The 19709-nt window shown below is 36.5% G+C and overlaps 1 protein-coding gene across 9 annotated transcripts in view; it reads left to right on the forward strand.

Annotated features, from left to right (window-relative positions):
- Nucleotides 1-19709, forward strand: part of UTRN (utrophin) — a 337069-nt gene that overhangs the window by 311496 nt on the left and 5864 nt on the right. For all 9 annotated transcript variants that reach the window (XM_064413617.1, XM_064413616.1, XM_064413618.1 and 6 more), the window contains 6 exons: nt 218-256; nt 500-565; nt 3975-4040; nt 11474-11632; nt 12020-12263; nt 18457-18565. In XM_064413617.1, coding sequence (XP_064269687.1) covers nt 218-256; nt 500-565; nt 3975-4040; nt 11474-11632; nt 12020-12263; nt 18457-18565 — 683 coding nt within the window. The remainder of the gene's footprint in view (nt 1-217; nt 257-499; nt 566-3974; nt 4041-11473; nt 11633-12019; nt 12264-18456; nt 18566-19709) is intronic.

A 19709-nucleotide genomic window follows, 5' to 3' on the forward strand; every position in this document is an offset into this window, starting at 1 on the left:
AAAATTAAGTATGTAGGTCAGTCTTCTGTCTCTCCAAGACAAGTGGCAGTATTTGTTGCTGTCTCTCTTCTACATCAATTGTTACTTGTTCAGGGTGGGTTTAAACTATTTTGTGTTTCTCCAGCTTTCTCTTGCTTAAATGTTACTAAAGTTTTTGTGTCATAGTTTCATTCTTTCACTCTCTCTTTTCTTTTTTTATTTTGTGTCTTCCTTACAGTCCTATCACTCTCATCAGTATGTGGCCAGAGCAATATGAGTGAGTATGCAGAACCCCTTTATCTGGAAAGTTTCATTTGTCACTTGTTTTCTTTTGGCTCAGTTGCAGCTAATCTGATGTCCCTGAATTATAGGGCACAGCTGACCCAAAGCAATAATGCCCTCAGGAATATAGTGCATGTATTTATTTGTCATCAGTCTAACTTGATTTAAAAACAATGTCGTCTATATAATGAATTGCTTTAGACACCACTAATTTTTTTTATTATTATTTTTAAACTAGTCCTTCCCAGTCTCCACAGCTGTTTCATGATGACACACACTCCAGGATAGAACAGTATGCTACTAGGTAAGAGAGACATGGTTTCTCACTACTCTGTTGCGTTTTGTGGTTGATTCCTGCTGTTTTAAATACACACTACTGGTTGGATATTATTTTTTAAAAAGATATCTTTCTCTGTACTTAGAAGTGAGTCGAATGTTCTTAAATCATTAGGTTCTTATTATGATAATATTAAATGTAAAATACATGTGTTAAATCTATCATCTCTCATACAGAATGGAAGCTATTGCAAAATTGCATAATTTCTAAAATGTGCCATTAATGGTTTCTTTTTTTCATTTTTAACCTTTGAAATAAACGGAACTTGTTCTATATACAACTTTTCCCAGTAGGATATTAGATCCAGGGTTCTGTTTTCTTCTGTAATAGGCTGGTGCTCTGCATTACTGTTGGCTTTTAGCAGAATAGGTTCTAATTACAGATGTTTTATGTTGTGGCTTTTGTGGAGTCACCCTAGTCCTGTTGTGTTAAAATGTCTGTTTTGCTAAGTCCATCTCAATGTCTCTGTGTTTTGTTAACTCTCTTCTGTACATTCAGAGCTGGTGATCTGAATGTACAGAAGAGCATTATTAAGGCAGGAAAAGACCTCTAAAATCATCAAGCCCAGCCATTAACTCAGCATGACGGTGTTCAGCACTAAGTCATGTCCCCATGTGTCCTTTGAACACTTCCAAGGAAGGTGGTTCCAACTCTTCCTTGGGCAGCCTATTCCAACACCAGACCTGCTTTTCGCAGAAGAACCTTTTTGTAATATCTAGCCTAAACCTCCCCTGGCACCACTCGAGGCCATTGCCTCTCATGTGGAGTTAAGGGCATGATGATGGCGTTAATGTTTCCCCAGAGGCACCCTCTCAAAAATAAGTACCATGGGAACTGACTGGGTTTTTCTTTGGGTGGTTTTCTTCTTGTATCTGATCTTCACAACTGAAAAACAATTTTAACTTTTTCATTTCTTTGAATAAAAATTCAGAGTGCATGTTTAAATTAATAGCAATCTTATTTATGGGCACCTTAAAATTTTTCAGACCAGTTTCTTTAAATGCCCAAGATATGCTGCACTTGATCTTTGTAGCAAGAGAAAATAGGGCAGGAAATAAGGCTGAAGGGCTACCCACAGTCAGCCTATTTTTTTTTGTCCCCCAACAACAAGTATTTTCATGCTTCATTAGTAGTATAGCACAATGACATACAAAGTCATTACAGTGCTTTTCAGTTATTTGAAACATGCCATTCATATTAACCACCCAACATTTCTTTGAATCTATAACTTAGGCCATGTTGTAATCAATTAAAACCCCTGAACCAGACAAATTTCTCTAGAGAGATGAAAGAATTTTCAGTCTACCTGTGTCTTTTCAGCCTGTGGTGTCACAATACTGCAGCTTTTTGTGCCCAGGTAAAGCTCAAAATCTGGACTCTCATTAAGGATCAGTAGAGATCTTGGGTGCAATAGCTGTTTTCCCTCTCCTCCCCCTCACCTCTTACCAGTTCTGCTTAGGGTGAGATTAGCTGAAGGTGGACTGCTCAGTTCTGAATTATCATTCAGAATACAAACCTGTTATGTGCCGACATTGCTTACCAAAATGGAAAACTTGCTACTAATTGCCTCATAGGTAATCTGTTAAAACTACTCAGGATTGTTTTTCTTCTAGTAATAAAATCTAGAAAAAAATACATAATTCAGTGTCTTTCATATAATTTTTACTGTGTCCTTTCTAGTTGAATCTGTTATGTATATATGGCATTTAAAATAGTAAATCTTTTTTATTGTCCTGGTCTTTTCAGCTAAGCATCTTTAAAGAAATATTATCAGGGCTTCAGTGCCCAGCAGAAACAGTATATTAGGGCTTAAAGCCTTCACTGTCACTGGTTGGAGAACATTCAACTCCCACTTTTCTGTTTACAAAAATCCCCTGCCTGGAATCAGATACCGTCTCCCTGTTCTGTTGAACAGGGAGAAATTCCCTCTGAGTTGCTTCTAATTTCCTTCCTCAGCTTTCAGTTTTCATCCTACCTTAAATGCTTTTTGCCACTCTGGGGTCCCTTCCCTGTCTCTCTGTGCTCCCTGATTAGGGCCTTCTGCTGGTTCCATATAGTATCCCAAGCAAATCCTCATTAATGATGGAGATCCTAAATGTGATGATAACTGTAATCTGCACTTGTGAGTTGGGATATCTGTCAATCACTAAGGGATTCAGGGCAGGCCCTTCTCTCTTAAAAGTAATGGGGGTTGTACTGCTTCCCTATGTGACAAAGGGACTGTGAAGATTAATTTCAGAAATTATGTCTCATCAAAAGCTTTAAAGATGCTGAGCATAGCAGCTTTATAAAGGTGACTTGTAAGCATGTTGCTCACTGTGAACCAGATTTGTTTGAGATGTCCTAGAGCAGAATGATCTGATTTGTCCTGAGTCACTTCAGAGATTCTCTTCCCTTCAGGGAAGATGTTGGAGCACAATGTCCCACCCCAGCCAAGATGAAATAGACAATCAAGTTGACATCCAGTGTGTGCCTTCATTTTTTCTTCTTCTTTGACCGCAGGAATAGTAACAAATGTAGAGAAGGGAAAACTTGCTCCTTTCTAAAAGAAGTTACCAGAGTTCCATGTTCTTTAGGGCCTTGCACACTCCCTTCAAAAGGAAGTTTGAAGATGTCTATAGTAATGCATAGTGCACTTGAAAAATTATATGTGAAATTAAGATGTCTTTATAGTAAAGGAAATAGCCTTATTTGGTGCAGTTGAATATATGTGTAGAGCATTAAGTGTTCCAAAATTTTTATGTACATCTCTTATGTACATAAGGTATGTATTTCCTGGAAACCTGAATAGATAGAAAATTTCTGCTTTGATTTTAAAGAACTGTGTGACCTTGTATATACCGTCTGATAATCTGGTCTTTTTAGATTAATTGCTTCCAAAATGTGGAACTGTAGGCAATGATTCCCTGTAATTTTACTGCTTTTTGTGGTTTTTTATAGGACTTGTCTGTCCACAGTGTGGTATTATTTGATGAGCATCATTTCAGATGTTGGATGTGCTATATTTAAAAAGAATTCATCCTCTTTTGTTAGTCCAGCTTTAGAAAATTCAAAAAGAAAACCATCTGTGAAAACATCTCTTTAACTAATTTTGCCATGCGAGTTGTGGTGATGCTAATGATAATTATGATAGAGGGAGAAAATACACTTTTTTGTTGTTGTTTGGCAAGTAGAATTAATTAATCATAGCACAAGTTTCTCATTAAAGTCCTCTGGATTATAGGTTTTCATCACAAAATCTAGACGTTTATTCCTAATCATGTATACAAAGATTGCCATATCTGAGCTGTTTCTAAGTGGAATTGATTTTCCCACTGCCACTGTTTAAATTGTGCAGCATGTTATCTGAAAGTTGTGGTCTTTTCCTGCCTTTCAGGCTTGCACAGATGGAAAGGACCAATGGCTCCTTCCTCATGGACAGCAGCTCCACCACAGGAAGCGTGTAAGTAACTCAGACTCACTGTGCCTCTCAGGAACTTTGGTTATAGGTTCATGCTAAAGTCTTCAGCAGTTCTAACACAGGACTTAGTCCCAGTGAGGGCAGCTAATGAGTCCAAGGATGCCTCCATAAGTTTAATTATTCCAAGCACCAGTTGTAGAAATTGGTGGTGGTGTGTGGGAACTCTGTCAACCATTCTGCTTCAAAAGTGAGAGTATTTCATGTGACTCATAAAAGGTCATAGCTCTGTGCATTCTACTTTGTATTCCTTTTCTGCTTTTATCATAGTATAATAGAAAATAATCCTTTTCTAGGCTTTTTCTAGACCCTAGACAACTTTCTTATTAAAATAAAAAATCATCTGTACTTTGAAGATTCTTCTGAGCAAGAACAGTGTTGCTGCTTCTTGTTTATATTTCAGTTTTCTGGCTGCTGATCCATCTGTTTGTACCTGGAATTGTCCTGTGTAGTAAATATAGTCCTACATTAATTTTACCAATTTTCACTTCTTTTTTTTTAAATTATGTGCCACCTTTACTGTAAAACTAATTAAAATGCATTGGTTCTATGCTTGGAAAACATAGAACCTCTTGAACTGCTGATTAATTTAATAATTTTTTTAAATGTAGAAACAAATGTTTTAACCTCACTTCATCATCAGTTCAGTTAATTAAATCAGCATTGTGGGACTCTGCCTCTTCTAAGTTATTAGCAAATACCATCAGCATTTTTAAAGGGGAAAACTGAAATTGTTCTTGTTCAGCTTTAATTAAAAAAATACTGTTGGTCTTAGTAATACTTTCATTTACTGTTTTAAAATTTAATAATGAAATTTTTCTGTCTTACACTATTAGTGTACCAACAATTTGAGATTGAAAATACTTTGCTTGAAAGAAGCACATGCTTCTTCACAAGAATACATGCTTGAAAGAAACCCTTTAAATGTTGCCTTTTTCCTGATTAATTAACTCTATTTACATACCAAATAAAACTTTTTCATGCAAACTGTTTTAATGTGTTTCTGTCATTGGCACACTCACCAGTGAGAGAAATGCAGCCAAAATATTCCCTTTTGATTTCTCTTCCACAAAAAAAAAGAAGAGCAAACATACTGTCATTTGGCAGGAAAGCTGCAAACTTGAAGACAGCTAAATGCTCATACACTTGAGTTGTGTATTTGGAAATTAATGAGCCTACTCATACAAAGACAAAACAACCATCCATCCCAAAGGCAGGGTGTATGCTTGATTTTTATTGGCAAATCAGCTGTGGATTTTAAAGCATTTTCCCTGCATTCCTTTTCCTTAGAAAAAGAATCAAGATGGAAAGCTCGTGTACCAATGAGTGAGAGGGATCTCTGAATTTGGGTCTCAGTCAGGGGTTTGTTGCGCAAACAAAATATGGGCAAAAAAGTAACCTTGTACACAAGGGCACCTGTTTTATTTGCAGATGACTGTGCATGCTCTCATTAAGGCATAAGTATTGAAGTACTCAAAATTCTGAAGGCCTGTGGTTTCAAGTTTAAACTATATTCATAGAATCATTATGTTGGAAAAGACCTTTAAGATCATTAATCCAACTGTCCAAGTCCACCACTAATCCATGTTACCGAGTGCCACATCTACTTCCCTTAAATGCCTCCAGTGATGGTGCCCTGGGCTACCTGTTCCAGTGCTTGACAGCCCTTCTTGATGGAGAGGTTTGTTCAGGGAACTACAGAGCTATAAAGTTTGTATCCCAGTTTGGATCAGAAATTGCTGAAATTTTGGGAGTTTAGGATTATTGTTCAAACCTATTCTTATTTTTTTAAATGCCACTTATAGAAATGGGGGGTGTGTAACCATTCTTATATGGATAGAATTCAAAGGAGCAATTTGAAATGTGAATACATGTTTTTTCAGTTCAGATGTAGAGCTCTGAGCCAAACTGCTTTTTTTTCAGTATTATTTCAAACATTCAGGAAACAATTACTAATTTGGAAATCAAATTCTTTGGTTCTCATAATTGGATTTCTGCTTCATGATCTTATTTTTATTGGTCCTGAAGAGTCCTTCAGTTTACTGAGGCAGCGTTGCATTTGATTTTGAAAGTTACTTCTTTGGTCTTATCAAGTTCACAATACTTTTAACATTCTTCATGCTTCAGAGATTATGTGTAAGAAGTCATCTGCATTTGAATAAGAGAACTTCTGCTCTAAGTTAAACATAATGAGTTTGTTTTCAGGAACATTTTGCAATATGCCATTTGATTAAGAAAGCACTCATCAAGGATAATTCTTGGGTTTTAACTAACCTGTTTTCTTGAATGTCATTGTGACTTTTATCTCTCTGACTAAGCCTTTCCTGCCCTCCCCTTTTCAAAAGATATGTGAGGTCCATTAAAAAATGCATATTCCTTAATCAGAAAAATAGTTGTAGATAGGAAAAAAAAAGGCACAGTCTCTACTGTAGTATGTCCAGCTTCTTTAAAAACATTCTAATGCTCTCATGCATGAATTTTCTGGTACAAATACACTGAATAGAAATGTTTTCTTTTCATGTCATCTTCTGACATCAGTTCTAAATGTTTAGGCTAGAATATTGGGACGGATTTTATTTGGCTTTAATTCATGCAAAAGCATCTCTATCTTTAAAGCAGACTTACCTATTCATAAATGAAGTTGAGCTTAAGGAAAAAATTAAGTCTTTACAACAAGAAATGATAAATAGTTCTAACAGAAAGCTGTGCTTCACAATTTGATAAATCGTGCTGTATTAGAATGAAAATAAAAATTGTTAGAGGAATAGGACAAGAGGGTAACTTTCCTATTCCTGTAAGGTATGAACTATCCTAACCAGCCCGTGCTGAAGGGAATTGCAGTGGGCATAGTATAAATACTTCCAGAATAAATGCAGATGCCTAATAGCTGTTTTCTGGTTTGTGCCTTTACGAGCAGTTATGTTCACATCCACAGCATTGTTGATGCTATTTCATACTCATCTTAAGGCAGAGTTGGAACATATCTGAAATTTTACTTCTTAGGGGACTCTGCACTCAGGTTCAGAAGTGAAGATCATTGATACTTTTACCTGGCACTGCTACTTAATGTGGTGTAAGTCAAACTGGAGCGTCAGTATGTAGTAACTGAGTACTGTGACATGATGTAAGGGGTTGAAAGGTATCTTGTCACAAGGAGAAATTAGTTTCATTGCATGGCAAAATCAGGAGAAGAGCAAGTAAATTAGATAAAGTATTTTTGGGTACCTTTTGCATCCTTATTCTAGTATGTCTCATAGCATCAGTAGGTCAAGGTACACTTTATTTGGATTAGAACACATGGTGCTTAGTACGAGATCTACAGCAAAAATGAAAATTGTCAATGAGGTAAGTTCACAAATAGCCACATCTTCCTATCTTTAATCAAATTGAGAAGTTTTCTTAATCAGATAAAATAATACACTGATGAAAAGTGATGGTAAAGAAATCTATATTTTCTTTCTATAACATAGTCCAAAAAAAGAGAGGTTATATGCAGCTTTATTTGCCTCGTTTCCTCTATGCACAATGCATGTTTTAGAATAGACATCTTGAAAATATATGTCCACAAAGAGAATATGATCCTTCAAAGGCTGTTTCCCCTAGGCTTCTTTGTTGGGGTGTTCTTTTCCTCTGAGATATACTTCTTTCAAGTCTGACCTTCTGGGATGTCTTGTTTGCTGCTTTTTACTATGGTGAAATGCAGAATAGGAACTGCAGCCTCTGCTGTCAAAGGACTTTGTGTACTTCTACTTGTTCCTCAAAGCACACAGGGTATTCAATAAAATAACCACCAAGAAAGAATGAGCAATTAAATTTTACATGATGATTTATTTTGATTGCTGATCACCATCTCCTGCCACTTCAACAGAACAATGTCCCAGATTCTCAAACTGAAAGTATTTGCCTGGCATAGAACAATGACCTTATGTTTCAGGTCATTTGAAGCCCTGTCCTGGGACTTCTGTGCTCCTAATGAATTTATCCTAATTATAGTCATGAGATTTATTGGTGCAGGTTCAAGGTTGTGTTTTTGTAAACTAGTAATTTTGCAAGACAGACCAAAGGTAGAAAACATGGTGAAAATACAGTTTTGCTTCAGAAGACTTCCTTTATCAAGCACCTGTGAGAAAAGCATGCTGTCAGTTGCAACGTGTGATGCCTAAAAAAAGAGCAATCAATATTCACAGCCTCTCCAGTAGGCTTTCTGAGGCTCTGAACCAGTGGGAGAGAAGGGAAATGAAGCTTTTTCTAGACTGAATAACTTTGAGACCAAAATATAAAATTTCCTGTATTTAGCTGTATTGATCTCATCTACTGGATCACAATACAGTACATAAGCATTTACTGTGTAAACTCTTCTTTTAAAAGCCTTTATAGGTTTCACTAAAAATTGAAGTTACACCTAATGCAAAATCTTAACAGATTCTCAGGTTTAACAAATTCCAATAAATTTAATAAATCCAGCTTTACAGAGCCTTATTATAAAAAAAATCCAGTTTAGGTATCCTAAATTTTGTTTATAAACTGTTTCAACATTTCAAAACATACACAGCAGCTTTTTGATGCCTAATGAAAATAACCAGACTAAACTACATCAAGTGAACGTTTCCTGACATCATCAACACCCTTGCACAAAAGAAGGCTGTATGTGTAGTCACACAGTATCACTTGAATTCACATGCAAACAGTGTTTTGAAGCCTGGATGATAAAGCTGTGTTCTCTCACCTGCCTGCTTTAACTCTGTTTCTGTGCTTGCCCAAGGTGTGACATTGAATTGCCATCACTCTTGGCTCGCTGTGGCCATTTCACTCACAGGGTACCCTCCATGCTTTGCAGGGCTATTTGAAGCCCCCAGAGGGGTTACATCACTTTGGCAAAAATTTTGTTAAAAGGGGTAGGGTATTTTTGTCAGAATGACTAAAGGGTATAGAAGTATAATGAGGTTTTAATTATCACTTTGGGACCGGATCCAAACTCCATTAACTGCACTAGCCTTTGTTTTAATTTTAAGTAGACATGGACTATTAATGAAAAACACTAGTGATTATGAATTTCCCTGAGATCACTCAAGTAGTGAAGAAGATAAAGCAGTTAAAGGCTTTTTTTTGTTTGTTTTGTTTTGTAGATAAGGGGGGGGAAAAGGAACACTGATCTGTTTCTTTCTGTTTCTTTTTCAGCTAACACTATTGGATGTCACTATTTTTTTAAGGACTTAAATGCACATGCAATCCCAATTGCATTTAACTCTCTCTGTATATGTATTTAATGAAAAACTCATTAAATTTATTCATTTGCAGGGAAGATCCATGTTGTCATTTCTGTACAGACAACAGCCAAGACAGCTAAGAAATGAGTGAATGTACATTATTTTCTTTAAACTTTCTACTAATTTTTAAAAGCAAAACTCAATAATTAGGTTTTTTCATTCAGTGGGCAGAACTGTCACAGGCTATATTTTTTCTTGTTTGGATATTTTTCAGCAGACACAGTGTTACTGATGTAAATTTATTTGATTGCACAAGTCTAAATTTTCAAGTCTCAAAGACGGGTTGGAAAGTGGAATCCACGTGATAGCTTTGGGTAGATAGTGAATAGTTATCCTTGGAAAGAAATAATTTGGTGCTGTTCTACCATGAGATTAGTCTTCAGTACAAATTTTGTCTTAGGCAGTACTACAAAGAACCAAATCATTTTGCTAAATGATAAGTTCGTTTCCAAGAGAGACACAGCAGGAATCAGGATTTATTAAATATTTGGCTTTCTTATCTTGTTTCTAATACTGATGATGCTTTTCAATTAGAATTTATATACTGAGCTAACAGTAGATTAACAGGATCAAGTAAGATTTTTCATTTCACAAACAGTATTTTTGCAACTCTCATCTGTTCCTGTCATGAGTGTTTTCTCCTTCTGTGCCAGGAGTTGGAACTTATTTCTGAGGTACCCCCCCCAACCCAAATGCATGTCCCATAAGACACCTAATGGGTTTCACTTGTACATGCATTTATTTATAGACTATTTCTCACCACAGAAATAGCAGCTTTTACTTCCAGGGTATACTTTTCTACATAACTGGTTTTAGTATTCATTCAAATGAGACAGTACATTTGGAAATTCTGTGATGAAAGATGTTAAATTGACTGACAGGAATTTTTTTAAAGCCTCCTGAAAAATCTCCATTGCACTTTTATTTGGAAAATAAATACTTTGCATACAGTGAACTTCTGATATTTTGCATGTGTTCGTAAAGGCATTCCTTAAGGATGCTTTTCATTCCCTAACCAGTGGATAGCAGAATTTGCAGCTGCTACTTTCCAACAACAGGAGGAAAAAAGCACATAAATTATTTTTAATGTGAAAAAGTCTCTTTTCTAAATAATATCAGAATATGTGTGTGCTGCTCATGGGTGTGTCACTCTGCTCTGACCATGCTTTAACAGTAGGGAGATCCTTAGGGTAAAGTCTGTACCAATAATTCATGATATCATAACTTGTGCAGTATCTGGTTTGTAGTCAATTAAAGGAAATAATTTAAGGAGGGTTTTCTTCATCATTTTTACTGCTGCAGCAACTTCTCTCTTAAAAATGAATAGTATATGTTTTTCTGTTGTTGATTCTTGAGTAACCAAGATAAGTTTTTCTTGAGTAACCAAGCAAGTAAACTGGTTTTAGGATGTGGTATCTTTCATTTTCTATCCATCTGACTTTATTTATGGAGAAAAGCCAGCAACTTGGAAAGTAAGGCACATCTATACAAAACCAAATTCACTTGGGTATTAAAGCATAATTGAAAGTGTCAGGACTTCTGTATCTCCTTACCAGAAGGTAATTTCATGTGAGTCAGGAGGAGGACAGTGTTATAGTTTATTTCTGTCCCTGAACCTCTAAGAAGGAAATCTATTACCAATACAGAATTTCAAGGTCCTGTATGTGTATATCAAAATAGGGGGAGAAAAATTGAACTTTTTTCTCTAATTTTAATGGGACTTTTTGTTCTCTAATCATATCAGGTAAATTGAGCAAACCAAAATTATCTCCTAAAAATTTCAAAAATGTCACATATTGTTAAAAAATCAGTCTAGAAGATGCTTGTTTGTTTTATTTTTTTTAAGGCATTTCAAATCAGTCAACTTTAATTGCTGATTCTTGTTTTCACTCATTCTTTTCGGGAGACTAGAAACATTTGTTCTTTATGCATAGACTAAACTAAACTGATCCCTTACTGCAAATTAATATTTTTTTTCCCTTTGCATTATATGTTTATGTGGTTTCCTTTCAGTATGTTTTTCAGGCTTAATTTCGTCTGGCTTAGTCTTTTTCCATAAACAAACAAAATCCCTCGTCTTGATAGAGATGTTTGCTCACATAATAAATGCTTTACTGCTCTGTCTTTATCTGTGTTGTTTTATTGTTTCAGAGAGGATGAGCATGCCCTTATCCAGCAGTATTGTCAGACGCTGGGAGGAGAGTCACCTGTGAGTCAGCCACAGAGTCCTGCTCAGATACTCAAGTCGGTGGAGAAGGAAGAGCGGGGAGAGTTGGAGCGTATCATTGCTGACCTTGAGGAAGAGCAAAGGTCTCATAATCATTGTACTGGTGTCTGAATTGTCATTTTGTTGTTGTTTGAGCCATGCATGTGCTATGTTGAAGATGAGAAAGACCTAGAAGTTATGATTTTAGCAAATAAAAAACCCAAACAACAATCCACAATCAAGGCAATATATATTGTGCATAGGCTGGCTCTGTTAGAAGAGGGAGGTGTCGGAGAAGAAATAAATTAGTTTCACTTTTACTTCACTGCCTTTTTTCAATCCCCCATAAAACACAAGTCAACACATTGTCTTTGAGCTATTTGTGTTCTTAGTTGGAGATGCTAACATTGTTTGATCTGAGAATTCTTTTAGTTTCATTTACTTGATCAAATTCTTTTATTTCCATTCTCCTCCACTTTTCAATATCCCAGGAGCCTGCAGATAGAATATGAGCAACTAAAGGAGCAACATCTTCGGAGAGGAATAAACCCTCTTGCATCACCTCCTGACTCTGTTGTGTCACCTCAGCATGCTTCTGAAGATGCCGAGCTCATTGCTGAAGCTAAACTCCTGAGACAGCATAAAGGTCGCCTGGAAGCAAGGATGCAAATATTGGAAGATCACAATAAACAATTGGAGTCTCAGCTTCACAGGCTACGGCAGCTACTTGAGCAGGTACATGTACGCTTTGCCTCATATTGTTTCTGGACAGTGGATTTCTTGGTGGAGCAAAGGCATTGACATTATAGTGCAGGTATTTGCACCATTTACTCTTGGTCTGCTGCAATCAGTCATTTCTAACGAGATGTTTTTTGTTACCCTCTAGTATTATATATATAATACCCATGATAAATGTCAAATAAGCAGAAAATGATTGCAAGTGCTGGAGTGATCATGGGAACTTAGGAAACACTGAGAATAACTTAATTAAAAAGCATGGGAAGAAAATATAGATCCTACTCCAAGTAATGATGCCAGCCACATTCCATGTTTTACTTCAGTTTTACCAGATGTTTTCCTTAAATAATATGTTTATTTGTTATCACAGTTAGTCACTCAGGCCTCTCATAGCATGCCAGAGACAGATGGTCAAAGATATGTCTGAAATACAAAGGAGCAATTCAATTAAAAATCCAGTTCCTCTTGAGTGGCATATCACCAGTAAGCTACAGCAAAGTGGTCTTTCACACAAGCAAATGCTGGAGGTAAGAAACTTTCAGCAAGTGCTGGTAGCTGGAGATCATAGGGTTTCCATGTTGGCAGAAGGAGCACTGATTGCTTTGAAAGTCAGCATGTGCACACCCAGCTTGTAAAAATAACAGAAGCATCATACACCATAATAACAGGAGCAACATAGGTGTTGTTAGAGATGGTAGTTTGTACTATATCATGTGTGGAAGCTTGACTAATGAAGATAAATTTGTATTAATATTTTCTTCTAATTAATCATTGTGTTTGGGTCAGAGTACAGTAAGGCAAGTATTTCCTGCCTTCCATGAGTCAGATGTAGTAGGGGATTTAACTAAGCCAAGAAACAGGCTACATAAACCAGGTATTAAAATGGCCCAAGTTCCTGCTGTAGATCATACCCTCATTACAGGGATTAAGGTATTTGCTGTTTGTTTCACTGGCTGACTTTGTCAATTTTCTAGGCAGGTTTGGCTCAATAGGATTTAGATGCATCTGTTTCAATGATTTATTTATCTACCCCTTTAGCAGAGTAATTTTTGTTGCTACTGTTATTCTAGCATTTTAATCAGTATTTGAGTAGCTGTAATCTTTCATAAGGGAGATAGTAACCGGTGCATTGTTAATAATAATTTATAAACTAATGATCTTGGGATATATGGCCAACACTTGGTCTTTCAGAGAAGGGTTTAAAATCTGCAGAAAGAAACATGGTTGAATAGAGCAGAGAAGTTCTGCCAAACCCATGGTCCCTTGCAGCTTAGTGCTCAGAGCAGAAACTTGTTCACCCCTTAAAACTCTTTTTTTCCTTTCCCTAATGTAGCTGAGGATGATCTCACAATTCTGTAATCTTTTTGAAATCCTTACACCAATCTTAGTAACACCTTTAGGGTATACATCTTTGTTGTGATAAAATGGGTGGGAGAAGGGACAGTAATTCTTATAATTTCTGTCTTTGAAATTTTCTAGGCATTCTGCAGCTTTTGGGTTCAGATAGGGTAAAGCAGAATAGAGGTGACATTTTTCAAAATTTCTGACTGTTTACAACTCATTTACTGTATACTGTTGCTCTTTTGCTTTCTGTCCACATTGTGGACTCTCTGTGGGAGTCATGCCATCCTTCTGATTGTCCCAAGTATTATTTCCTAAGGTCTTTGTTTCTACTCTGTCATTTAATAAAGTGGCTCAGAGTCAAGTATATGAGAAGATCTGCATTATTTCTTTTATAACCTGTCTTTTCAATGTGCCTTTCTATATATATCATTACTTAATTCACCAGATGTTTTACAAGCTATTTCCAGAATGTTGAAGCTACTCCCCTGATGGGGATTCTGAAATTATAAATAATTTAAATTTTAGTAATGTTCTTTGATGTTTATTTTGACATTGATAGAATTATGAAGCAACACTGATTTCTATTACTGCCCCCTTTCTGAAAAAAATGACCACTTTTCAGCATGTTTGTGTTCTGTCAGCTTGGCCACTACCTTTTAGGACAGCCTTTATCTCTTTCACTGCTTGGGGAAGGACTTTATTGGAGGCCTACTTATAGTTATTTGTTTCCTTTGCTTTTACTGGCTGTCCCAGTTATTTTTAGGAGATTAAAGGAATACCTTTTCTTATTAATGAGATAGATGATTTGCAAGAAAGACACTCATAAGTCTCAATCTCAAAATATATAACCACAATAAAGTTACTAGTATTAAAGGACACAACTGTCTTACAGCAATATCTTTGCCATGGCTGGCATTTCATGCCATCTCTGTTTGCCTGTTCTATCAACAGCAACTCTCCCCATTCCTCTTCTCCACTAGCCTCCTAACTGGTGTTTTATACCACTGAGTATAAAATACTGCGACTTTTTTTTTTTCCAAAAGATTGGAGTGAGATACACAAAGATATGGGGGTAGAGAGTTTATGAAATTTGGAAACTTTCATGTAGTAACTGCTTAATCTAGATGAGAGCATTCTAGGACATCTTTAGAGAACACCTTCAGCAGAAATATGCATGCATCCTCACTGCACATTTGTCTACTTCAGGTCACAATTCTGAGGTTACCATACTATTTTTACTTTAGCAAGCCCAAAGGATTGGTACCTGTCACAGAATGTTGTCATTTTTGTCTGCCTGATTGATTAGGGTGCCAAAGAGGAAGGTGAAACAGAACTGGCATGCGACAGCTTTGATACCAACATGTTAATCAGACAGAGAAAAAACAAAGTATCCATTCTCATTTTTCTTTCTTCAGCCTTTATAGATACTGAATTTGCAAAGTCAAAGTGAGGCCTATTATGAAGGGCATTTAAAGTCTGTTTGGATTTTTCTCTGTTTTCTTTGAGCTGCTGAATAGAGACTTCATATTGGATGTGATATTGAAGTTAGTGGGGGCTGAAATCATCTGTCAACAGCGGTATGATCAGACCGTGAGTAAATAGGGGCTGCAACTCTCTCTCCAGCTGAAAGCAGAAGAGCTTTATCAGAAAAGCACAGGAGAGTTTGTTTCTTTTATAGCTGTGAGAAAAATTCTGGAGGAAGAAGAAACATCTGTAATGAATGTGATAGTAAAGTTGGCATTTTTGAGGTTTCTGGTGATTCAGACTGGGGACACTGAGGTTTAGTTTGGTTTTTACCAAAGCAGCAGAAGTTAAGGAAAGAGCAGGTATGTCTTAGCTGTCCATTAAGCCACAGGGCACTTCAGGCTCTTCTTTAGGAAAGACACCAGCAGGAGGCATAGTGAAATAAGGCACTATAGATTAGAACTGGTTGAAATAAATGTCTCCTTTGGAACGCTTTAAAAACTGCTGTAATATAGAAACAAAACCACAAATTTATTGCTTTCTGGAGAAGGATTTATGTGTCCTTTCATATCCTTGCTTGTTTTTACCTAAAAAGAAGATTGAAAACTCCCTGGACTGGAGTTGGAAACCTCTCCCTTATCCCTATAGAGGCATACTCAGTATCCCTGCTTTTATTTCTTTCAAGCAGCAGCAGCTGTATAATAATAATCTAGAGTTATTTGGTTTTGGTTTCTGTCTTAAGGGCTATCTGCTGAGTTGTTTTGAATAAGAATACATGAACTTCATGATGCCTGAAGTGGGTTAGAATGGAAGAACTCTTATTTTGTAGGTGTTATATAATTGGAGTCAAATAGAATGTGATTTTCTACTGCTATTTTTCTCAAATTCTCCAACAAATAAAATTGTTAAATCATGTAAATACATGCCAGTATATCTATATCTTCAACTGGTTTGCATTTAACATTTTCCAGTATCTGGTGATTTTACTAAGGCAATTATATCACCACAAAACTTCACTTTCTGCTCCAAACCCCACTCTTCAGCTGCTTAACAATATTGTCCTTAATTTGGAAGAATATGCAGTGCATCATTTGTCACTATATTTAAATGGAAATTAAGTAATCAGGTATTGTCATCTGATTAGAAGATGATAGTGTTGTGGGTTTTGACTTGTTTTTAAATCCAGCTGCAATATTTCATTCTGACTGCTGCAGCAACATATGGTACATCAATGTAAGATTTTCCTCACAATTAAGGTTTTCCAAAGTATGTTTTGTTTTCTCTCAGTTTATCCACTGATAATGCTTGTGCTCTGCAGTGGTCTTTTATCACTTGCAATAGAGCTACTAAGTGGTACCTTGACTAACTCATCACCTGAGTTTGTAGGCATTTAGTTTCTGTCTATCAACATGAGCTGCTGACTTTGCCGTGCTTCACTATCCTTGACTGGGCCTATGTGTTGCTGTGCTGCAGTTTTGTCTGTCCAGCACTGATCTTCTCATTAATCTGTGCACAATTTATTCATAGTTGCTGCTTGAACAGGGCCAGAGGATGAGATTTACTCCAGGTGAAAGTTTGCATTTTGGATGATTCACATTCTCCCTGTTCCTCTGTTTGTGGGGTGGGCAAGCAGTGACTCCACTGCTGGAGTAGTTTTTTTGTTCTGTATTTAAGGGACACTTCACCTGTGGAGAATTTGCTTCCTCTCTCTACCATTACAGCTCTAAAATTTCAGGCAATGGTTCCTGGCAATACAGAATTGCCTGAGTTAAGCTATCCCAGGCTTCTCTGATTTAAAATCACCACACTCATTTTACTTAAACTCTTTAGCTGGTACTGAGCAGCAAATTACTTAACTGTCTGATAGTAATTCACTGTTCATAGAAGTGTCTTGACAGTGAAGTCCTTCTCTGGCTTGAAAACATTTCCAATTTTCTTTGTCTCCTATGCAGACTAAAATTTCTTGATTTATTCATTTAGTCAAAGCTGGCCTTTAGTATTGTCAAGCTGAAAGAGATAATATTTAGAGGAGTTTTACTGAAGATTGTTTTTGTTAGGTTGGAAACGATCTCAGCAAATTGAGTATTTCAATTAAGGCTGTGAAGTGCAAAGGAGCAAACTTGTGCACAAATTAACAGCCATTCTGTATTCTAACTCTGCATCAAGTCTCATAGCTGTTCTAGGTACTTGCTCAGTTTTGGAAAGATCTTAAAAGCAATGATCTTTTGTATTACTTCAGCATCTGCTTTTGATAGATTTACTTAAATAATCTGCTCCTTAAGCTGTTCAGAAGTAATCTCATGATTTGCAATCAAAAAGATAAGTGATAGCAGCAACAATTTCAGTTAAAGTTACCTCAGATGTCAATATTATTTCATTTATTTATGGGTTTTTTTCAGAACAATCACTTCTAGAGCTCAAATATTGTATTACCAGTATCTTCCTTGAAGGAATTTTTAAAATAAGAAAGGAAGGAAGAGATGGAGAAAATGCCTGAATAAGGTCCCTTCCAATATTTCTGAGCTGCTATGGCCTTTTCTTATTTTCTGTCCATATATGTATGTATATATGTATGCATATTACATATACATTCCATGTATATTTAAATGTAATCTCAAATACCAACATTGTTGCAGCTAAATGTAATATCAATTTCAGTGATTCTTCAAGTGAATTTAAGAGTCCAGAAAAGCATCTTTTCAAAGTGTATAAGTTATTTCTCATAATTTTCAGGAGTCTATGTAGTACAAGTTCCTGCAAATTGGGTGTCTTCCACAAGGCTGAGAAGCAGCGTCAGCAGGAGTGATGGCTGGCTACTGCATTTTAGATTTAATGAAATAGTTTTGAATCTGTCTTGAGTATTCATTTGATTCTGGAGTTCTACAATCTTGTGATTGAACAGCTGTTTCTAAGCATGTTTAGTCATCCTTGTAAAGCTTTTTATGGGCCCCTAGCTGAATGTCCTGTTTGTGTGTGCATATGTGTGTACATGGGTATATACCCCTGCAGATAAACACAACCCAAATGATCCCATTGTGTAGTCTTTCTGCAGAGCTGGACTGGGAACCTTGGCATACTGTGTATGTTACATATTACATTGTGTTTTTGTGATGCAACAGAATGTTGTTTTTAACAAGACCGTCAACTGGAGTCTTGTAAGAGCTGTACTTAAGTCTAGATTTTCTTTTAACAAATTCTTTTTTTTGGTTTTTTTTTTACCCTTCATCACTTGTATAGAACTAAGCAAATTTTCAATAGTTTGGAGGACAAACAAGAAAGAGCACATAAAAAAGGAAAGGAACAAGATGGCTGCATACTAGCCTACAATTAAATTATGTGGATACAAGTAACCTAAATTTGTGTCTTCTTGTCTTTGATGCAGCCCGAGTCAGACTCCCGGGTCAATGGCGCCTCCCCCTGTGCTTCACCCCAGCACTCTGCCCTGGGCTTCCCACTGGAGCAGGACACAAGCTCACACTTCCATCAGACAGGTGAGTGTTCTGATCAGATAACGTGCTCATGAGGCCGTAGGTGACTACTGCATAGGTTTGTTGGTACCTTCTGGACAGATCTGTAAATCAAAAGGAGCGGATCTTTGCGATGCTTCTGCTCGGTGCAGCTGGAGGTGTGGCTCCCTCACACTTGCGAAGGGCTGCGGTATCCTAAGAATCCACGTGACTCTGAATTACAGACTTTTGTCAATAGACTACTTGGTTCCAGCTGTTCTTACCAAGTGAATTTACTGGGCAAATCCATCCTCACTGAAAGGGGAGCCAGACTTCATTGGATTGAAGTGGCCAAGAGCTGTTTGTCCAGTACGTGGACCCAAGTAATCTGTCAGATGCAGGACCAAATGTCCAAATCATATAATCTACACTTGCTGTGTGCTTTAAAAATTCTTGTGTAACCTCTGCTTATCCTGGTATTTTGATGTTCCCATGCCCAAAAGGTTCACATCTTTAGGAGTAATTCAATATTTATGGGTACAGGCTCTCCACATGAAGGGATTTCTTTCTCGCTTGGAAGATTATTTTAAATTCTCTGGTTTCAGAACTCATTAATTTCACCATGAGTTAGCAGAAATAACTGCAGACCATTGCATGGACAAAAGTAGGGGAAAAGAGAAAATATTTTTCTCAAATTATCTTAGGTATAAATTCCTCCTGTTTCTGTTTTTAAGCTTTGTGTTATAGATGAAATATTACTTTGTTTCTGTATAAAACAGGAAAAATATTCTCTTGCATACTGAACAATTTTCATTCAGCATTAACATATGTTTTTCCTTTACCTAGAAAAACATGGGACTTGAGTCTGATTTCATGCAGTATGAAAGATGCTGTCCAATAAAACTACCAACAACACAGCCAGTTATGTTCCCTAACCATTCTCTTAACTAATTTTAAGCATCATTTTTCAAAGAGATGGCAAGGGGGATTTTAGCACTACTGAAATGGCTGGTACATATTGAATAGAAACCATCTAAAAGATAAATGTTGGTATTTTTTTCAGAGAAAAAATGGTGTGTGCACTCTGAAAGTTGCATGACAAATCGTCTCCAATTGGAACAGAATTTTAATAGAGTAGCTACTGAGTTTAATTCCCTCATCTCGTAATTTTATTTATTTTAACTGTAAA

This window comes from Passer domesticus, chromosome 3 (assembly GCF_036417665.1).
Source record: "Passer domesticus isolate bPasDom1 chromosome 3, bPasDom1.hap1, whole genome shotgun sequence".
Classification (NCBI taxonomy): Eukaryota; Metazoa; Chordata; class Aves; order Passeriformes; family Passeridae; genus Passer; species Passer domesticus.